This window comes from Ictalurus furcatus, chromosome 11 (genome assembly GCF_023375685.1).
Source record: "Ictalurus furcatus strain D&B chromosome 11, Billie_1.0, whole genome shotgun sequence".
NCBI lineage: Eukaryota > Metazoa > Chordata > Actinopteri > Siluriformes > Ictaluridae > Ictalurus > Ictalurus furcatus.
In genome coordinates, this window is record NC_071265.1 from 11,086,373 (window position 1) to 11,102,612 (window position 16,240).

General features: G+C 38.0%; 1 protein-coding gene across 5 annotated transcripts in view; it reads right to left on the reverse strand.

The window, feature by feature from the left end:
* lpp (LIM domain containing preferred translocation partner in lipoma) overlaps nt 1–16,240 on the reverse strand; it is a 218,183-nt gene that overhangs the window by 12,696 nt on the left and 189,247 nt on the right. For all 5 annotated transcript variants that reach the window (XM_053636665.1, XM_053636663.1, XM_053636667.1 and 2 more), the window contains one exon: nt 10,267–10,436. In XM_053636665.1, coding sequence (XP_053492640.1) covers nt 10,267–10,436 — 170 coding nt within the window. The remainder of the gene's footprint in view (nt 1–10,266; nt 10,437–16,240) is intronic.

The following is a 16,240-nucleotide window of genomic DNA, read 5'->3' on the forward strand; positions in this document are numbered from 1 at the left end:
ACCAGAATGTAAACTGGAATTGTATTATGAAAAAGTTGATGAAAGCACGCCACTGATCGACCCTGAGTAGTGATGACGTATGCAACGCTTAATTTGTAAAATATGAGGTGATCCGTAGGAAAAGGTCTCAGAACATACAGCATAGACACAACAGTGTGCCAAACATAATACAGTAGTGTTGAAAGTCATCATTTAGGGCTAATACATTTCTGTAGATATCAGAGTGTGGTACAAAGTTGGATTACAACCATAACATTTCAGTGATACTGTGGGAGGACTGGAGGAGTCAGCTGCTCATTTCCTGTCTGTTATACTTCACACTATGTGCTCATATTGCGTCTTACAGAAGTACATTAAATCCTGTAAATGACATAATAGTGTGCTGCAGGGATGACGTATTCTTGTAAGCCAACCCGGAAGTTAGCATCACCCTGGTTCCCTCGACAAAAAGCCAATAGGGTTTTTTCACTGGCATTTGGATTATTGCAGAAAATAAACTCTGTGACCATCAAAATATTTTGATTCTTACATGTTTTGTTCATTAAGTTAAATGAATGCAACTTTTATGAAATTTGAAGCCTAAATACAATCGCCAGAAGTAAAAAGCTAAAGTTAAGCTATAAATTAACTAAACCATGGTCGCATGTCACACCACTACGCTTCCTATAGAATGTATAGCACTACAATTTGAAAACACTATAAACTGATCAATCTACAAGTCGGAAAGTTTGAGTTGGAATAGTTTGCAAGAGCGGGAGTATAAACACAACGAGGCTGGAGTAGACGAGTTTTCCTGTTCGGCGTGATGACGTTTAATGTCCCCGACAACCACCGTAGTCTCATTTAGCCACTTGTTACCAACCGTCTTTTTCAAGACGCATAAAAGCTTAACAAATTCACGAGTGGAGAATTATTGATGTATTTTAAGTCGAAAAAGTAAAACGTGAAAATATCTTGAACTTGTGTTAACCAAAGACCTTATTTCAGGCATTTAACCAAAAAAACCCCACAAAAAAACCCAAAAAAAACACCGACTTCGGGACGATGAAACCGGAAGTGCTAAAATGCTGACTCGTTTCCGAGTTTTAGGACTCATTTTTGCAACACTCTATTTGAATAAAACAACACAAACACCAATCTCAATAAAAAATAAAAAAAATTAAAAAAAATAAAAAAAACTTTCTAAGCTTGCCTAAATATCCACTTTACTCCAAAAATTATCCACCTTACTCCCCGACCCCCTCCCCCATGGAAATCTCTTATATTTTTGAAGGGGCACTGACACAAAGAATGATCATTCATTAAAATATTTTTTATTATTCATATAATTTTACTTCATTATCAAAAGAGAAAGAAAAAGCTGTAGAGGTGTCTGGTCCATGTAAATAAGTTCCAGAAATGCAGGCACTTCAAATCTGAAGGATGGCATGTCAAATCCTTCTATGGCATGAACAAACAAACACACACACACACACACACACAAAAGTACTGGACTTGTGTGTTCTTTTCTCAAGTGGAGCAATTTGGATGACCATGCATTCCTCCAGAACAATGACAACAGTGTCTAAACAGACGCTGAATTCTGCGATGGGCACTCTGCCTGGAAGGCTGACAGCACCATGCTGTAGATGTCCATCACCACTCGATATGACTATAAATGGCATCATGCCTGCTGCTAAGAGCATCACTGCAGTACAACCCTGGGACATGTTTGCTCACAGCTTGGAGCCAGGCCAACATGTTTTCATGAGGTGTGCAGGGATTCCCCCGGACACATGGCCACCAAATCTTGCCGCTGTATCAATAATTAGTCATGCCAGTATCCTCTGGTGCCCTTCTTCTAAACCCATAAATATCTTCCAAGCTTACTTCAAGACTCCTCAGTAAACAGGAGGCAAAAATATTGTGCTTTCAACAGAACTTATATTACCCGTTCTCTCAGAGCAGTCTCCAAGCGCTGCTCTGGAAAATGAACACGGTGACAAATAGTGTAGCGTCAAGTCACGGGCAAACAGTGTGCAACAGCAAAAGCTATGTGAATGAGATCTTGCATCAACACTAATGAAGAACTCACTCTGCAATGCTTCTTCTTCTAAGTTCCAAGTCTCCTTCTAACAGTCAGTGTGGAAGCACAGAACTGCTGCACAATAAGAAATAATTGCAGTTTTTTTTTCCTCCAGAAGATTGATGGGTCATAAATCACAGCACACCTTGGTCTGGTAAATTGCTAGACGAAATCATTGACGGATGAAGTTTAAACGTCACAAAAAGTCTCAATTGTACAAAGACTAAAAAGATAAAAACATGCAATTAAGTCTGCACGCTAGCATATTACCTATGTAATCTGTTTAACCTAAGTGACCTGCATATTTCTTAGACAAAAGGAGATATTGAAATGACTAGTCATTGAAGTGAATCAGTCATATCTTCGAAAAAAATGCTTCGAGTCAAATTATTCCTCTTAGTAACATACAATCTCACAGCAGAGCCCACGTTTCTCTACTCATTATCCATTGGAGCAAATTAAATGGAGGGACCTGAATGCTTATCTCAGCTGGTCTCTATCCAGCGAGTTGTCTGGTTCACCCAGTAAAATGAGCTCAAAGAGCGAGGCCAGCACTGACATGCCCAATAACCAGAAATTATGATGTCCAATTAATCTGGACCACAAGGCAGTAAAGTGCTCTGACGGACATAACATGACACCTTTCTCACCTAATTAAACACAGTCGAACTATGGAACCCCCAAAGTCCGGCCGCGTTAACAGCTCAGGAAGAAGGTGCTGAGAGGATGCATGCAGAGAAACTGATCATTAATAGGTGAAGAACAGGGGAAAGAATGGCCTGTACTTCACAGCCAACAGTGTGAACATTTAAGGCTTGTCTATTGGGTTACGCTCTGATTGTTTTACTTGAGAGTATTTCAATTGAGCAGTCGTAACAAGGTCAAGTGCAAGCTCCTGGAACCTCATCTTCTTCAAAGCGGCAATTCTGCTGCTGTCATTTTCATTGCAGGCACATCCCGTGGTACTTTCTCAGCGCTCCGGGCTACTCTGCCGTGTGCACCTTGCAGCTTAATAGTCGGATAACTCGTGTCTTGGCACAACATGGTTTTGTACCAGCTTTTTTTTTTTTTTTTTTTTTTACAAGGAAATTCAATTGTTCTGCCATGTGCTGACATCTTGCCCTCTTGTTAGCATCTTCTGCACTACATTCCACTGTCTAGATTCCGTACTCATGGAGAAAGACCAGGACAGAGAGTCCTGAGATGATAAATAGATAACCATTTTTGACCGAGTGCCGACCTGTGGAGGAATTGTCCACTCCCAGCAAGAGGGAATCATCGTGTTCCTAAATATTTATGTAGACGGGTAAACATGTGTCAAAGATGATCTTTTGCTGGTAAATTCACTCTTAGCGAAGCGGCAGACTGACACACTTTTTCCACTAGTTTTTCCTTCCCCAGAGTCCACATATATTCTAACGTGCACCATCGTGCCAGCCAACTCTGCACGACACACAAACTCAACCACAGCTGGATTTCTATGGAACAAAAATACTGCATAAAATACATACATTTAACAAATCATTACTACGACTAAATTACTAAGTGCCAGGCTAAGGAGTTAAATACGCAGCATACTTGTATTTCACATCGTCGTTTGTTTAATCCTGTGTATTCTATTATTTTATTCTATTCTATTGTTTTACTACTTGATTATACAGGATTCTATAGTTTTACTACTTGATTGTACCAGAATGGACTAATGTCTAGTTATAGACAGAGATTAATCATGACAGTGATAATCCAGAAAGTATTTACATACATAAAAATAGCCTTAAAAAGCATTAAGTACAAGTAGTAGAACACCAAAAAGTACAAAAGACTTAACAACTCGACTATACATACAGCCCTTTACTGCACTCATTTGGAGTCTGACCTCTGTAAAGCAGGACCTCTATAATGTTTGTCCTCCTGTTTTACTTAGCCCTTGGAATGAGAATGCTTCTCCTAATCACAAAACACCACACAGAATCCCAGGCTCTTGTTACTGTGTAATTTTCAGTTTCAGTTGTGCCAACTGCTGAAAACATTTACGGACAGTATTAATTAATGTAAAGCCAGGATAACACTTTATGAGATTCTTCTTGGAAAACCATGGGTAAGTACTGCAGGATGAAAACACTCTAGCGAGATCAGTGCATGCACAATAATGACCAGACTTGGACGCAGAAGGCCTATAAGTGATGATTTTTGCTGGGAAGATTCTTCAGATTAAAAGCAGTCTGCATTAAACACAATCCTGAGAATGAGCACCTTATTAAATTTACATAATACCTACAGTACAAACACCCAGCATGTTTAAAATGCATTAAGCAGTAACTAGTACAAACAAGCCTCCTCTGTCTCATTAGCTATTAGGAAATGAATGGACTGGGCATGGAGCTCTGAGCACAATGTGCCTAAAGAAAAAAAAATTATATATATTTCTGTTCTGACACTACTGTGACATTAACCAGATCCGAGACCACTTCATGCAAAAAGGGAAATCAGTTGAATAGCAGAGACGTTTATCTCTATTACACTGCATTCAAACAAGCAGGGATAACTCCTTTGTGAGAGGAGCGAGGAAACGCCGGGACACAATGGCTGATTATTGGCCCTGCGCTTTGTGGATCAGCGCCAAGGCTGAGTTTGATAAGAGGTGGTATGACTAGGGAGCGGATCAACAAGAGGTTACAACTTTCCTGTCCGTTACTGAAAGGAATGAATGGTATCTAGTAGCGGTGTTGAAAGCGCTCAGCAAGCGGAAACAGGTTAACAAAATGAGAAGTGTTCTATAAAATATGCAAAATCTCTTCTTTGAATAGATTATATCGTATTTTCCTTTTTGATGACAGGGAGAACTATTACTGGATTGCAAAGCTGGATTGCTTTGTTTAACCAAAGTCAGACAATATAGGACAATCTCTTCCTCTGTCTGTGTTCCTGGATCAAAACTGTATCTACTAGATATAGAAATCATTTTACAGAAAATATGACAGCCTCCATAAATGAGTAGCCACGTTTGAATTCCAAATTTTGACAATTAGCTAAAAAGATTCATAGGAGTTATGTGTGTAACAGGTAGTCTCTCTCTCTCTCTCTCTCTCTCTCTCTCAGGTACACTACAGCTAAAGAGAACATCAAGAAACACTGTGCATATAGATGCCCATGCAGCAGTCCTGCAGGACTGAGAAAAGCAGATACATCAAATAAACCCATCAATAAATATTACAGCTCTTATGCTCTCCTCTTAGATTCCTAGACCAACATCCCAGCCTCATTTCAACTTTCCCCCCAGCTCAATGGGGCCTGGCACGTCTCTTCAGAGACCTGAGTCTCACGTTGCTTCTCTAATCGTACAGAGGCGCATGACCCTGAGGATGGGAGGAAGAGAAGAAAAAAAAATTACTTTCATTAAGAAATTCAGATTTCCCCCACATCCTTTTGATCTCGCGCCAGAAGAACATTTATGCTGATGAAATGCATAAGTAAAGTTCTTAAATTATCCCAGCCCTCTTTAATGCATGGGTTTGAGTTGGAAAACTTCCACAGAAGACAGCTACAATCAGTCTGAGTGCTGCTGGATGAGGCTGAATTGAAAGGCAGCTGATGCAGTACCGTATTGTACAGAGGTATTTCAAACATGTTGATCGTCATGCTAACGACGATAGCAGACACAAATGGAAGTCACATTATACCCTGAAAATGAGGACCACAAGGGAATTATTTATATTGTACTCAGAGATATAGACATGTATCTACACAATGTAGCTCATGCATGCAAATGTCATGTTTGGCATGAAATCCCGTACTGCAATTACAAATCAATGAAGCGCATAATTGCCAAGGTAACTATAATCTTGCAGCCCTGTTGCATACTTGTTTACAGGTGACTGGTAAGATTAGCACTTTAGATTTCTTTTTATTTGTTCATCTTCAACAACTGCTTTATCCTGTTCAAAATCATGGTAAGTTATTAAAAGGTATTTCGCTAAAACTGGATCAGGAATGACTTTAAAATAAATAAAGGATAACTGGCATGTATTCCATGAGTCCTAAGTGAACTTTTTAATTGAACAAGAGAATGCATGTCATGTATCAGCCACCTCCTCATCACTCAAAGAGGAAACAGAAAGCTGTTTGAAGGCCAGCCAGAATGCTCAATAATCTTTACATGGATTGTATCTCTCCGAGTATCAGCCTTCATCAACTCTCTCACTTCCTGTCCCCCATTTATTGCCTCTGATATTGAACTGTAAGGCAGGTTTTGTGGTCACTGGTGAGGTGTTTGTTAGCGGCAGTTCACATTGTGCTTCAACAACAACAAAATAAGGCAATGGAAAGATGGCTTGCACTTCTCCTGGACATGGCAGGTTTTCTTAGTCGAGCAGTAGAAGATAATAATGACAGCTCAGTGTTCAGACATACATGGTGTTCCAGAATACTATAACTGGGCATACCAGTGAGCATACAAGTGGCACATCTCAGTCTTTCTGTTTTTGTAAAACGTCTTCACGGCAAAGATACGCTGTCCATTTGTGATTAATATATCATTTACTGTGGATTGTTGCCTCATTGTTCCAAAGTTCAGGGTTTAATCCTGGACTTGTTTCACTGTCTATGTCGAGTTTTGCATGTTCTCCTCGTGTCTGCACAGGTTTCCTTCTTCATTCCTTACTATTTTTCTCCATACAAGTGTGTATGAAGTTTTGTGTGTATGAATTTGCTTGTCTGAATGACTCGATTTAGAATGTGTTACACGCTTTGATGTACAATCATTAAGCAAAACAATTAATATTTATTGAGCAGTACAAAAGCAACAGTAAAATATTATTTGAAATAATAATAATAATCTCATACAATAAATAATAATTCTATTAAATCACATTCAAATTTAAGAGTCTGCTGTTCATTCTAGTAACTTCCCTATTACCTCAAGCAGAAAAAAGCTGTAAATTCAACTCAGAACCCACAATGCAGCATTGCAGCATGCAGAAAATCTTAAATTAAATGACCACATTTTGAATATCAATTTGGTTTGACGCCAATTTTAGCAATATTTCCGATTTGTTAAGGAGAAGTGGTGGAGTAAAAAGAGGAAGCCAGGGCAGACAGTGATGCCTCAGTAATCTCCACAGCATCTTTCTGAGGAGGAAATAGGGTACAAATACTACAAATACTCACTAACGAAACTCCCAGCAGCTTTAGGGATAGGCCTGTCTAGTTTCAACATGAAATCAATTTCTGATTGATTTCCATGCTGAGCAATTCGATTGAAAGTATCTGTAGAAATGCACTGTGAAGGACAAAGCATAGTAATAAAGCCTACACCATACAGAACATGACAGGGTTTAGTTCACACAGAATATATGAGTACATAAGGTGAGGTGAGGTCAGGCCTGGTCTTTGCCACCCATTCTTTGAAACCGAAATGAGTGGCAGACTCTCCAAACATGCGGTTTTTAGGGTTGGTGTGAAGGAGGTTTTGGCATCATATGCGTGAGGTCACAGTATTTCACATCTCAGTGTTGGTATGCAGTGCATTTCTTGAGTCACTGACAGGTTTCATACATGAATAATGGACTTAGTACAGGAGCAGGTCTGTAGATTACTCACCAAAATATATATATATATTTTTAAATAAAACAGTATGCCATTGAAGGCATTGCTGTCATGTAAAAAAAATGTATCTATCTATCTATCTATACATACATATATAGTAGACTATTGGCTTTCCAGTGTGTCCAACATACACTACTTTTTTTTATATTTATTTTTTAAATAAAATTAACACAAATATAGCTTGCACCATTACTGAGAAGCTGCTGACCACAGAAAGCCTGTTTATTCTATTTACATGCTAATTAGAGTCACTGAGAAAAGTGAAGCCATGTGAAAGAGTGCATTACCGTAAACACTGTGGTTTTTACAGTAACAAATGTGAATGGTGGTTTGAAAAAAAATGGAAAGATGATTCATTTTATGTCTCATTGCTGACTGTTGTGAATTATGTGCTTGTTGCACAACCCTAAGCTCTCTGAAAGCCGTAAAGTTTCATAAGACTTTCATAAAAAAGTTCCCACGTTCTACTGGTGCCCAAAATGAAAGTGTTGGTAATTACTGGAACCTGGACTTTAAATTTCATCAGATATTTTCAGCAACCAAAAAGGAAACAGGAAGGCGGACAGAAAAGAGAGAAGAGTATTATTTGGTTTCCAATCTCCAAAGGCAAATAATCCTATCTGGCATTCTAATGTGATTTCACTACCTGCTCCACAACTGAAGTGCGATTCGCCCGCGCGAGCGCTTATCGGATGAACCTCCAGACGGAGCAAAACATGCTACGCAGGCCTTTGCACGCGAGTGATCCGTTTGTCTAATCTGATCTAGTCTAGTGTAATGTGGATTTGACTACGGGCTAATTGAGGGACAATGGATGCGATAGTATAGCAGAAGAGAAAGATTATGAGTGTGAAAGACTGATTATTCTAAATTAAACTGAATGGCATTTGGCTATCTGTTTGCACAAACAGAAACAGGCTTTCATAAACACACAGCACATGACAGATGAAGACGCCTGGACATGTTGGATATAGAGGAAAGTTTGGAAAGTAAAGAACATGTAAACAAGCAGAAAACCTGTTTTTTTTTTAATGTTAGGTCTATGATATTGAAGGTTATAAGTGAATGGAGAAGAATATCAACAGATGTAATAGTCCTGTGTGCTTCACATATTTGCAGAGTTAATGAAAGTCAGTGGGTGATGTTTAAAAGTTATGTCAATATTTACAGTGGGAAAGTGAGCTGTATTCAGAGTCGGGTTACGCAGCTGATTATTTTCATTTTCTGGGCTCCCCATTAAACAAATCACCTGCGTGTAATTCAGGCTTCCAAGGTTGTCAGATTTTCCGGGTTTTCTGAAGTGTTTTTTTTCAATAGCATTCAAAGAGAAAAAAAAACTTTAAAAGGATACTATTTATTCATTAATAGTGTCATATGTATATACACAATCATGACTTCAAATTGTATTCCTTAGTTTATCCCAAGTGTATTTACAGACCAAATTATGCATTTTAGCGTGACATGCACTATATGGCCAAAAGTTTCACACATATCACACACATACAGTGGGGGAAATAAGTTATGAAAAGCCTTTATATAGAGCATCAATTGACTAACCCAGCTGATATTAATTTGCACAGATAGGAGGTATAATTACTTATGGATTACAGCTGGTTCCTTGCCTTACCTTGCCTTGGAGAACTGCTTTTTCTTAGCATGTTCAAGACTTTTTCCTGTCATTCCACTTTATTACACAAAACTTTATTTATGGACTTTAATGTTGTGAATTCTTTATATTTCTAGATTTCTTGAGTTAATACTGATGTCTGGTGAAAATTTCATGTGAATAGCCTCATTGGAAATATATTTTCAGAAAAAAATGTTGATATGTTCAATACTTATTTCCCCCCAATGTATGTGCTTGTTGAACATCTCAACTTGGTCCCCCTTTTCTGTTATAATAACCTCCACTCTTCTGGGAAGGAGTTCTACTAGATGTTGGAGTGTGGTTGTAGGAATCTGTGCTCATTCAGACACAAGAGCATTAGCGAGGTCAGGCTCTGATGTCAGGCGAGGAGGCCTGGTGCACATTTCTGTTCCAGTTCATACCGAACGTGTTCAGTGGGGTTGAGGTCAGAACTCTATGCAGACCTTGGACCTCATGGAGCTCGCTTTGTACACAGGGGCATTGTCATGCTGGAACAGGTTTGGACTTCTTCGTTCCAGTGAAGGGAAATTGTAATGCTACAGCACACAAAGACATCTTATACAATTGTGAGCTTCCATTGTTGTGGCTGCAGTTTGGGAAAAGTCTGTATATGGGTATGATGGTCACGTGCCCAAATACTTTTGGCCATATAGGGTATTGTGGTTAGATTAAACTGTCAGAACTGCATGTAACTAAGACACGACTTTGCAAAGGCAAACTCCATGCCATGTATAGAACCCTCACGCAGTTTCTAAATAGTACTTAACCAGAGTTATGTTTGAGGTCTGAATACTAATGCTCTAAATTCTAAATAAGATTCTTACTGTATGACTTATATTACCACATAAGTCAGCCCTATTTTTTTTATTATTATTTAGCAATTTTGTTTTTTCGAAAGGACTGTGTGTGTGTGTGTGTGTGTACGCAAGGGGTTAAGGATCACACTCACAATGTAGCACGGCTCACAGTAAGCCTTCTTGTCCACAGCGTAGAAGGGTTTGCCTCTCAGCTTGCAGCTGCAGGTCATGCACACAAAGCAGTCCACATGGAAGACCTGATCCATGGCAGTGCAGCCAGTGCCTTCACCAACCACATTCTCACCACAGCTCGCACAGCGACCTGCAACACACACATCATACTCTCTAAAACATGTACTCAAACCAAATGATGGATTACATGAAAACACACAAGTTCATGAACGTAGACGTACAAGACATGCCTCGAAACATTTTTTTCCCCACAAAACAGCTGTACAGTTCTACTGACTGTTACTGATTAACAGATGCTTTGGCAGATGCTACTTAGTATTTTGTAAAGAACATCATTCAGAAGCACTCGCAGAGAAAATTCACATTATTGCACATTCCCTCCACCTATCATCTCTCAAGCTAGAAGGAAGACATGCATCAAAACTGTTCTCTGTGCTGGCACCCAGGTGGCGGAATGAACTTTCCCTGACTGTCAGAACAGCTGAGTCATGCGCTATATTTCATTAAAGACTGAAAAATCCATCTTTTCACCAAGCACTTAAACAAGCAATTATTTAAAAAAAAACAACAAAAAAAACAAACCTCGACATTCTGTTTTTGTTGCAGAAACTAACTATATTAATGAGTGGTGAAGCAGCCTTTTGTTTGTATGCACCACATTAACATTAAATATTCATCCACCTATCACTGATTTTAGAAAACAGCTAAAACATATTCTTTCACTTTTGCTTTTAACTAGCTTTAATTATTTGCCTTACTTTTGCTGCAAATATACAAATAAATAAAATAAAGTCAAATGCATCTAGCATTTTCTATTAATAAATAAAATAAAGTCAAATGCATCTAGCATTTTCTATTAATAAATAAAATAAAGTCAAATCATCTAGTTTTTTCTATTATAAGATTAAACCAAATATACAAAGATTAAAACAATTTCAAGCTATTCTTTTTAGCATTTATTTCTAGAAAGAAGCAAAAATATCTGCCATTAGAATAACAAGGTTTAAAGCTTGAAATGAATAAAAATGTCTAAAATGGGTTTAATAATCTTATATTTGGTTTTATTGCAATCATATAATAGAAAATACTAGATACAGTGGCGGAAATAAGTATTGGACGCGTCAATTTTTTTCAGTAAATATATCTCCAATGAGGCTATTCACATGAAATTTTCACCAGATATCAGATTTATAGGCTTTTCCACTATGTATTAAATAAATTTCAGTTAGCATGTTCAATTTTTTACTGTGTCATTCCACTTTATTACACATAATTTTATTTATAGACTTTAATGTTGAGTTCTTTATATTTCCGGATTTCTTGAGATAATACTGATGTCTGGTGAAAATTTCATGTGAACAGCCTCATTGGAAATATATTTACTGAAACATTTTTTGACACGTCCAATACTTATTCCCCCCCCCCCACTGTAAATTTTACTATATTCAAAATATTTTAACTTACAAAGCTGACATTTCTGTAGTGTTTACTGGTTACTTTTACATTTCTGTTGTATTATTTAAATTAATAATTTTATTGTTACTTTCTTCCTCACACAATTATTATTAGCTTATTTTACCATTTTATCTTTGACCGCCTTTTTTTTTTTTTTTTTTACTTTATACCTTTACTTCTTTTACTTTACAAAATACTTTGACCTACATTTTAAATATATAAAATCAGTTAAATAATGTTGGGCATGGGTTTCACAGAAACTGGTTAGTTGAAGATGGGATAAAAAAAAAAACCCAAGTCTTTCCAAACTGTCCAGTTTTGCTGAGCCCTTGCCTACTGAATGTGGCCTCTTGCTGTTGTAGCCCATCCACCTCAAACTTTTGTGTGTTGTGTGTTTTGAGATACTTTTCTGCACCATTCTGTGTAAACTCTAGAGACTGGTATGTGAAAATCCCAGGAAATCAACAGTTTCTGAAATACTCGATCCAGCCCTTCTAGTACCAACAACAATGGCACGGTCAAAATCACAGAGATCACATTTTCCCCATTCTGATGTTTTAGATGTGAAGATTAACTTAAGCTCTTGACCTATATCTGCATTATTTTATATCTTATGCTGCTAACGTTTATCTAGCTGATTGGATATATGCATGAATGACCAGGGTATAGATGTTCCTATTAAAGTGGCTGGTGAGTGTAAATGTCATAGTGCACAGTCAAACCATGTGGAGGACATCCTAACTTCAGACTTCAGAAATTCCCATCACAAAGGCAGTGGTAGCTCAGGGGTTAAGACGTTGGTCTACTGATTGGAAGGTTGTGAGTTCACATCCCAGCACTGCCAAGCTCCCACTGCTGGGCCCTTGAGCAAGGCCCTTAACCCTCAATTGCTGCTCAGTTGTATAAATGAGATAAAATGTAAGTCGCTCTGGATAACGCCGTCTGCCAAATGCCATAAATGTAAGTCAAATATGAAACCTCCAATGCAGAGCGGTATTAAAAACAATTCTTGTGCAATGATTAATTGAGCTTTCAAACATAAAAACCTGACTATCCCCCTCCCCTTTTTAAAGATGAATCTGGTGCTGATTATTCTCCACAGAGATCTGATCTAGAATGGAGTCTGATGGATGAAAGAGCTTATAATCAATGTCAAATGAAAACTGAATATGAGGAACACTTCTAAAGTTAGACTGATAGTATCTCAAGGGAATTCACCCCTTTATAGTGTTGTGATTTTATCCTATTTTAAAAAAGGGTAAAGTGATCAGTTGCCCTACAACTGAAGAAATCTAAGGCGTTTATTAAGGCCAGTCCTTTAATATAGTGTGGAGTGAACTGAAATTCCCTTCTGGGGGAAAAGCAGGGATCAATATGGCATTACTAACACAGATGTCATGCACAATGTGTCAACTAAACACTACTGTCACTTCATACATACATACATATTAAACATTTGATTTATTATAAGATCACCTACAATATACGATATGTAGAACGTGAACTTTTAAAAGGGAATGGTTTCAAAGAATGGAGCACAGATATACTTATCATGCCTTTATAATTAAATCAACGCTACTTCACTTTCTTTATGACGTACTTAATAAGAACCGAGTGTCACTTATGTCCCATCAGAAAGTGGCTCTTTTTATGATAAAGGAAACTTTGGAAGTGGAGTCACTGCAGAGTTTTGTCTCCACAGATCCTACTGCACTAAAAATTTGATTGTGTATTATAGCACAAGGCATTTGGATAGCTTTAATTGTGCTGAAGATATCTTTAACTGAGTATAAGATGTCTCCAAATCAATGTGACGATATCTTTAAACCAATTAAAGATGCTGGCAATTTAATTAACAGTATCAGGAAATAATGGGCTTGAGATAACCATATCTTGTGGTGTTTTCATTTCGACACATCTGAGGACAGATAGAATCTTGCAGAAAAAGAATATGTGAGATATTGTGAATTAATTTGAAACTTTATTCCACAGTTCTTGAGCTATTTCTCTTTTCTGGCCTTTTTGCATCATTTAAAGCTGCTGTTTGAGGCGATCGCTGAAGTTCAAGCATGTCACAGAGTAAGAGACATGAACGAGAGCAGGAAGAGTATCAGACACTCATTTCCACTGTTGATGGAACAGTGAATTGACTGAAATGACTGAATTCTTTCCTCTTGGATTAGAAATCAAAGCCTCCATAAAAGTGAGCCTTGGTCATCATCTTAATTGGAAGTCCAAGGTGAATTTACTTCATTTGTCAGTTTATTAAGAGGTAATATTAAAAAAAAATGCTCAGAACACATTAAGAAAAGAAATAAAGTTTCTCTCTATGTATCTTCCTTCAAATCAGGTCTATAGACTGAGAGGGCCATGACAAAAACTCTTAAAAATATTTTTGTTAATTTTCTTTTTAAATTATCACCATTTTACACTGTAGGATTTTTTTTTTACTAGAACTTTTACTATAAATTATTATGGAATATATTTATTCATTATTATTATACTATAAATTGTCATACAGTACTGTGCAAACATCTAGGCGAATATATTTTCAAAAATAATGAAATAAAACATTTCTATACATCAAATACACTACTATAAATAGCAATAAACAATGTACTGTAAAATGAAATCAAACACTTTATAACGGCACAACTGCTCTAGTCATTTTAGGAGGAAATGGACCGGTTATTTGATGCATCTTGGAGAACTTTTCTAGGTGTTTGAGATTTTGTTGACTTCTGTTTTGATAGGCAAAGCCTAAAGACAGCCTCGATCAGGATTTTATCTGGAAAATGGACTATCATTGAACATCCTCTTTATTTAACAGCATGTTCACTTAATGGAAATACTCTCTTATAAGTGGAACACCTTTGGGTGTGTGTTTCGGGGGGCACGTAGGGTGCTTTATCACATTCCTATTCCTAAAAATGGTAGAAATAATACTATTATATATTTAAATACAGGCACACAGTCATCAACACAGACGTGCACAAGTATTTTTTTTTTTTTTAAAAAAACAACACCTCCAGAGTGTTTACAAATGCGAGCTGTGAGACATGGCTGTGATAATGTGCGACTTAAAGTGAGGGAAGCTGCAGGCCTGGGACATTTACTAGTCATGGGTTACTCAGCAGTGCTCTGTTAGTGTGCATGAGTGTGTGTGTGTGTGTTATTTAGCAGGTCTGTGCCCCACGGCTGTGAGTGACATTTCTCTCTTACTCAGTCTCAGTGGAGGATTAAGAGTGCATGTCTCCAGCTGTCTCTATAAATGGCCATAATAATGAGTCGGGAACATTTGACTACATTTGAGCTGCAAAAGATTCACTTGGTGTGTCAAATCTCCTGAATAACAGTTCTAATGTGCGATTCCCGTGCTCGACGTGGTGTGTCTTTTTATAACAGTGATTCCATATTACATTAGATTTAATACACTACAGTACCAATTGTTCGAACTAGTTGTAATCTGTTCAAATCAAGTTACTACGCTTGCACCAAATTGACACCTTGGGGTGGGAAGAGGATTCACTTCACGTTAATACACCTCGCGACTGCTTGAACCCCGACCCCTACCCGCTGCTCAAGAAGCGGAGGGCAATTCTTCATATTATATCTTCAAACAGCTCCTTTATAAAAAGGATGAGTGGGGGAAGAGAAGTTCATTTACACTTTACACAGCCTCGTTTCTTTTTTTTCGCCATCCCTCAGAAGCCTCGACTCTCTCTCTCTCTCTCAAGACGAAAAGAAGGAATAAAGAGGAAAGAATGGGGGAAAGACGAAAGAGGCGGTGCGTGTCGCATGTGAGCCGGAGGAGCGATATTGTGCTTAGGCAGTCTAATTGGACAAAAGAGGAAGATTAAAGCGTTCTTGACTCCATAAATAATTGATTTATAATGTGTTCGCAGTGGCAGGGCCGTGCTTCTGTCTGGCAACAGTGGATGCTGTGAGTGACGAGAAGCAGAAGATTCCTCACACTCCTCTACTGCACTGCTCTTTACTTTTTTTCGCACTGTGATACACACCGTGCTTAAAAGCCAGACATGAACACATATACACAAACGCACGCTGAGAGATGCAGGGGCCATTTTTAATCGTACAACTCCAGAAATCAAACATCGCGCGTTTGAAGATAAAGCGACTCTCCTTTTTGGCGGAGGGTCGAAACTTTTGCTTGCGCACTTGCTAAAGAACAGCACGGTCTGTTCAGCATTTGCTGTTTTTGAAAAGAAAGCCTGAGCCGAGAGAACATGTGTAAACAAACACACCGATACGCCGAGCACGCAACGTATTCTTGGCGTGTAAGCGGCGTGCTCTTTCAGACAGGAATGTTTTGCGGTATAAACAATGGCGTGTTACGAAAATAGTGGCACCAAGGCAAGAGAACACGGTGCGTCTCACAGATGCTGTTCATCCTGGTTTTTAGGAACAACGACGATAAAAAAAAAAACTTTAGAGAACACAACAACAACAAAAAAAGAG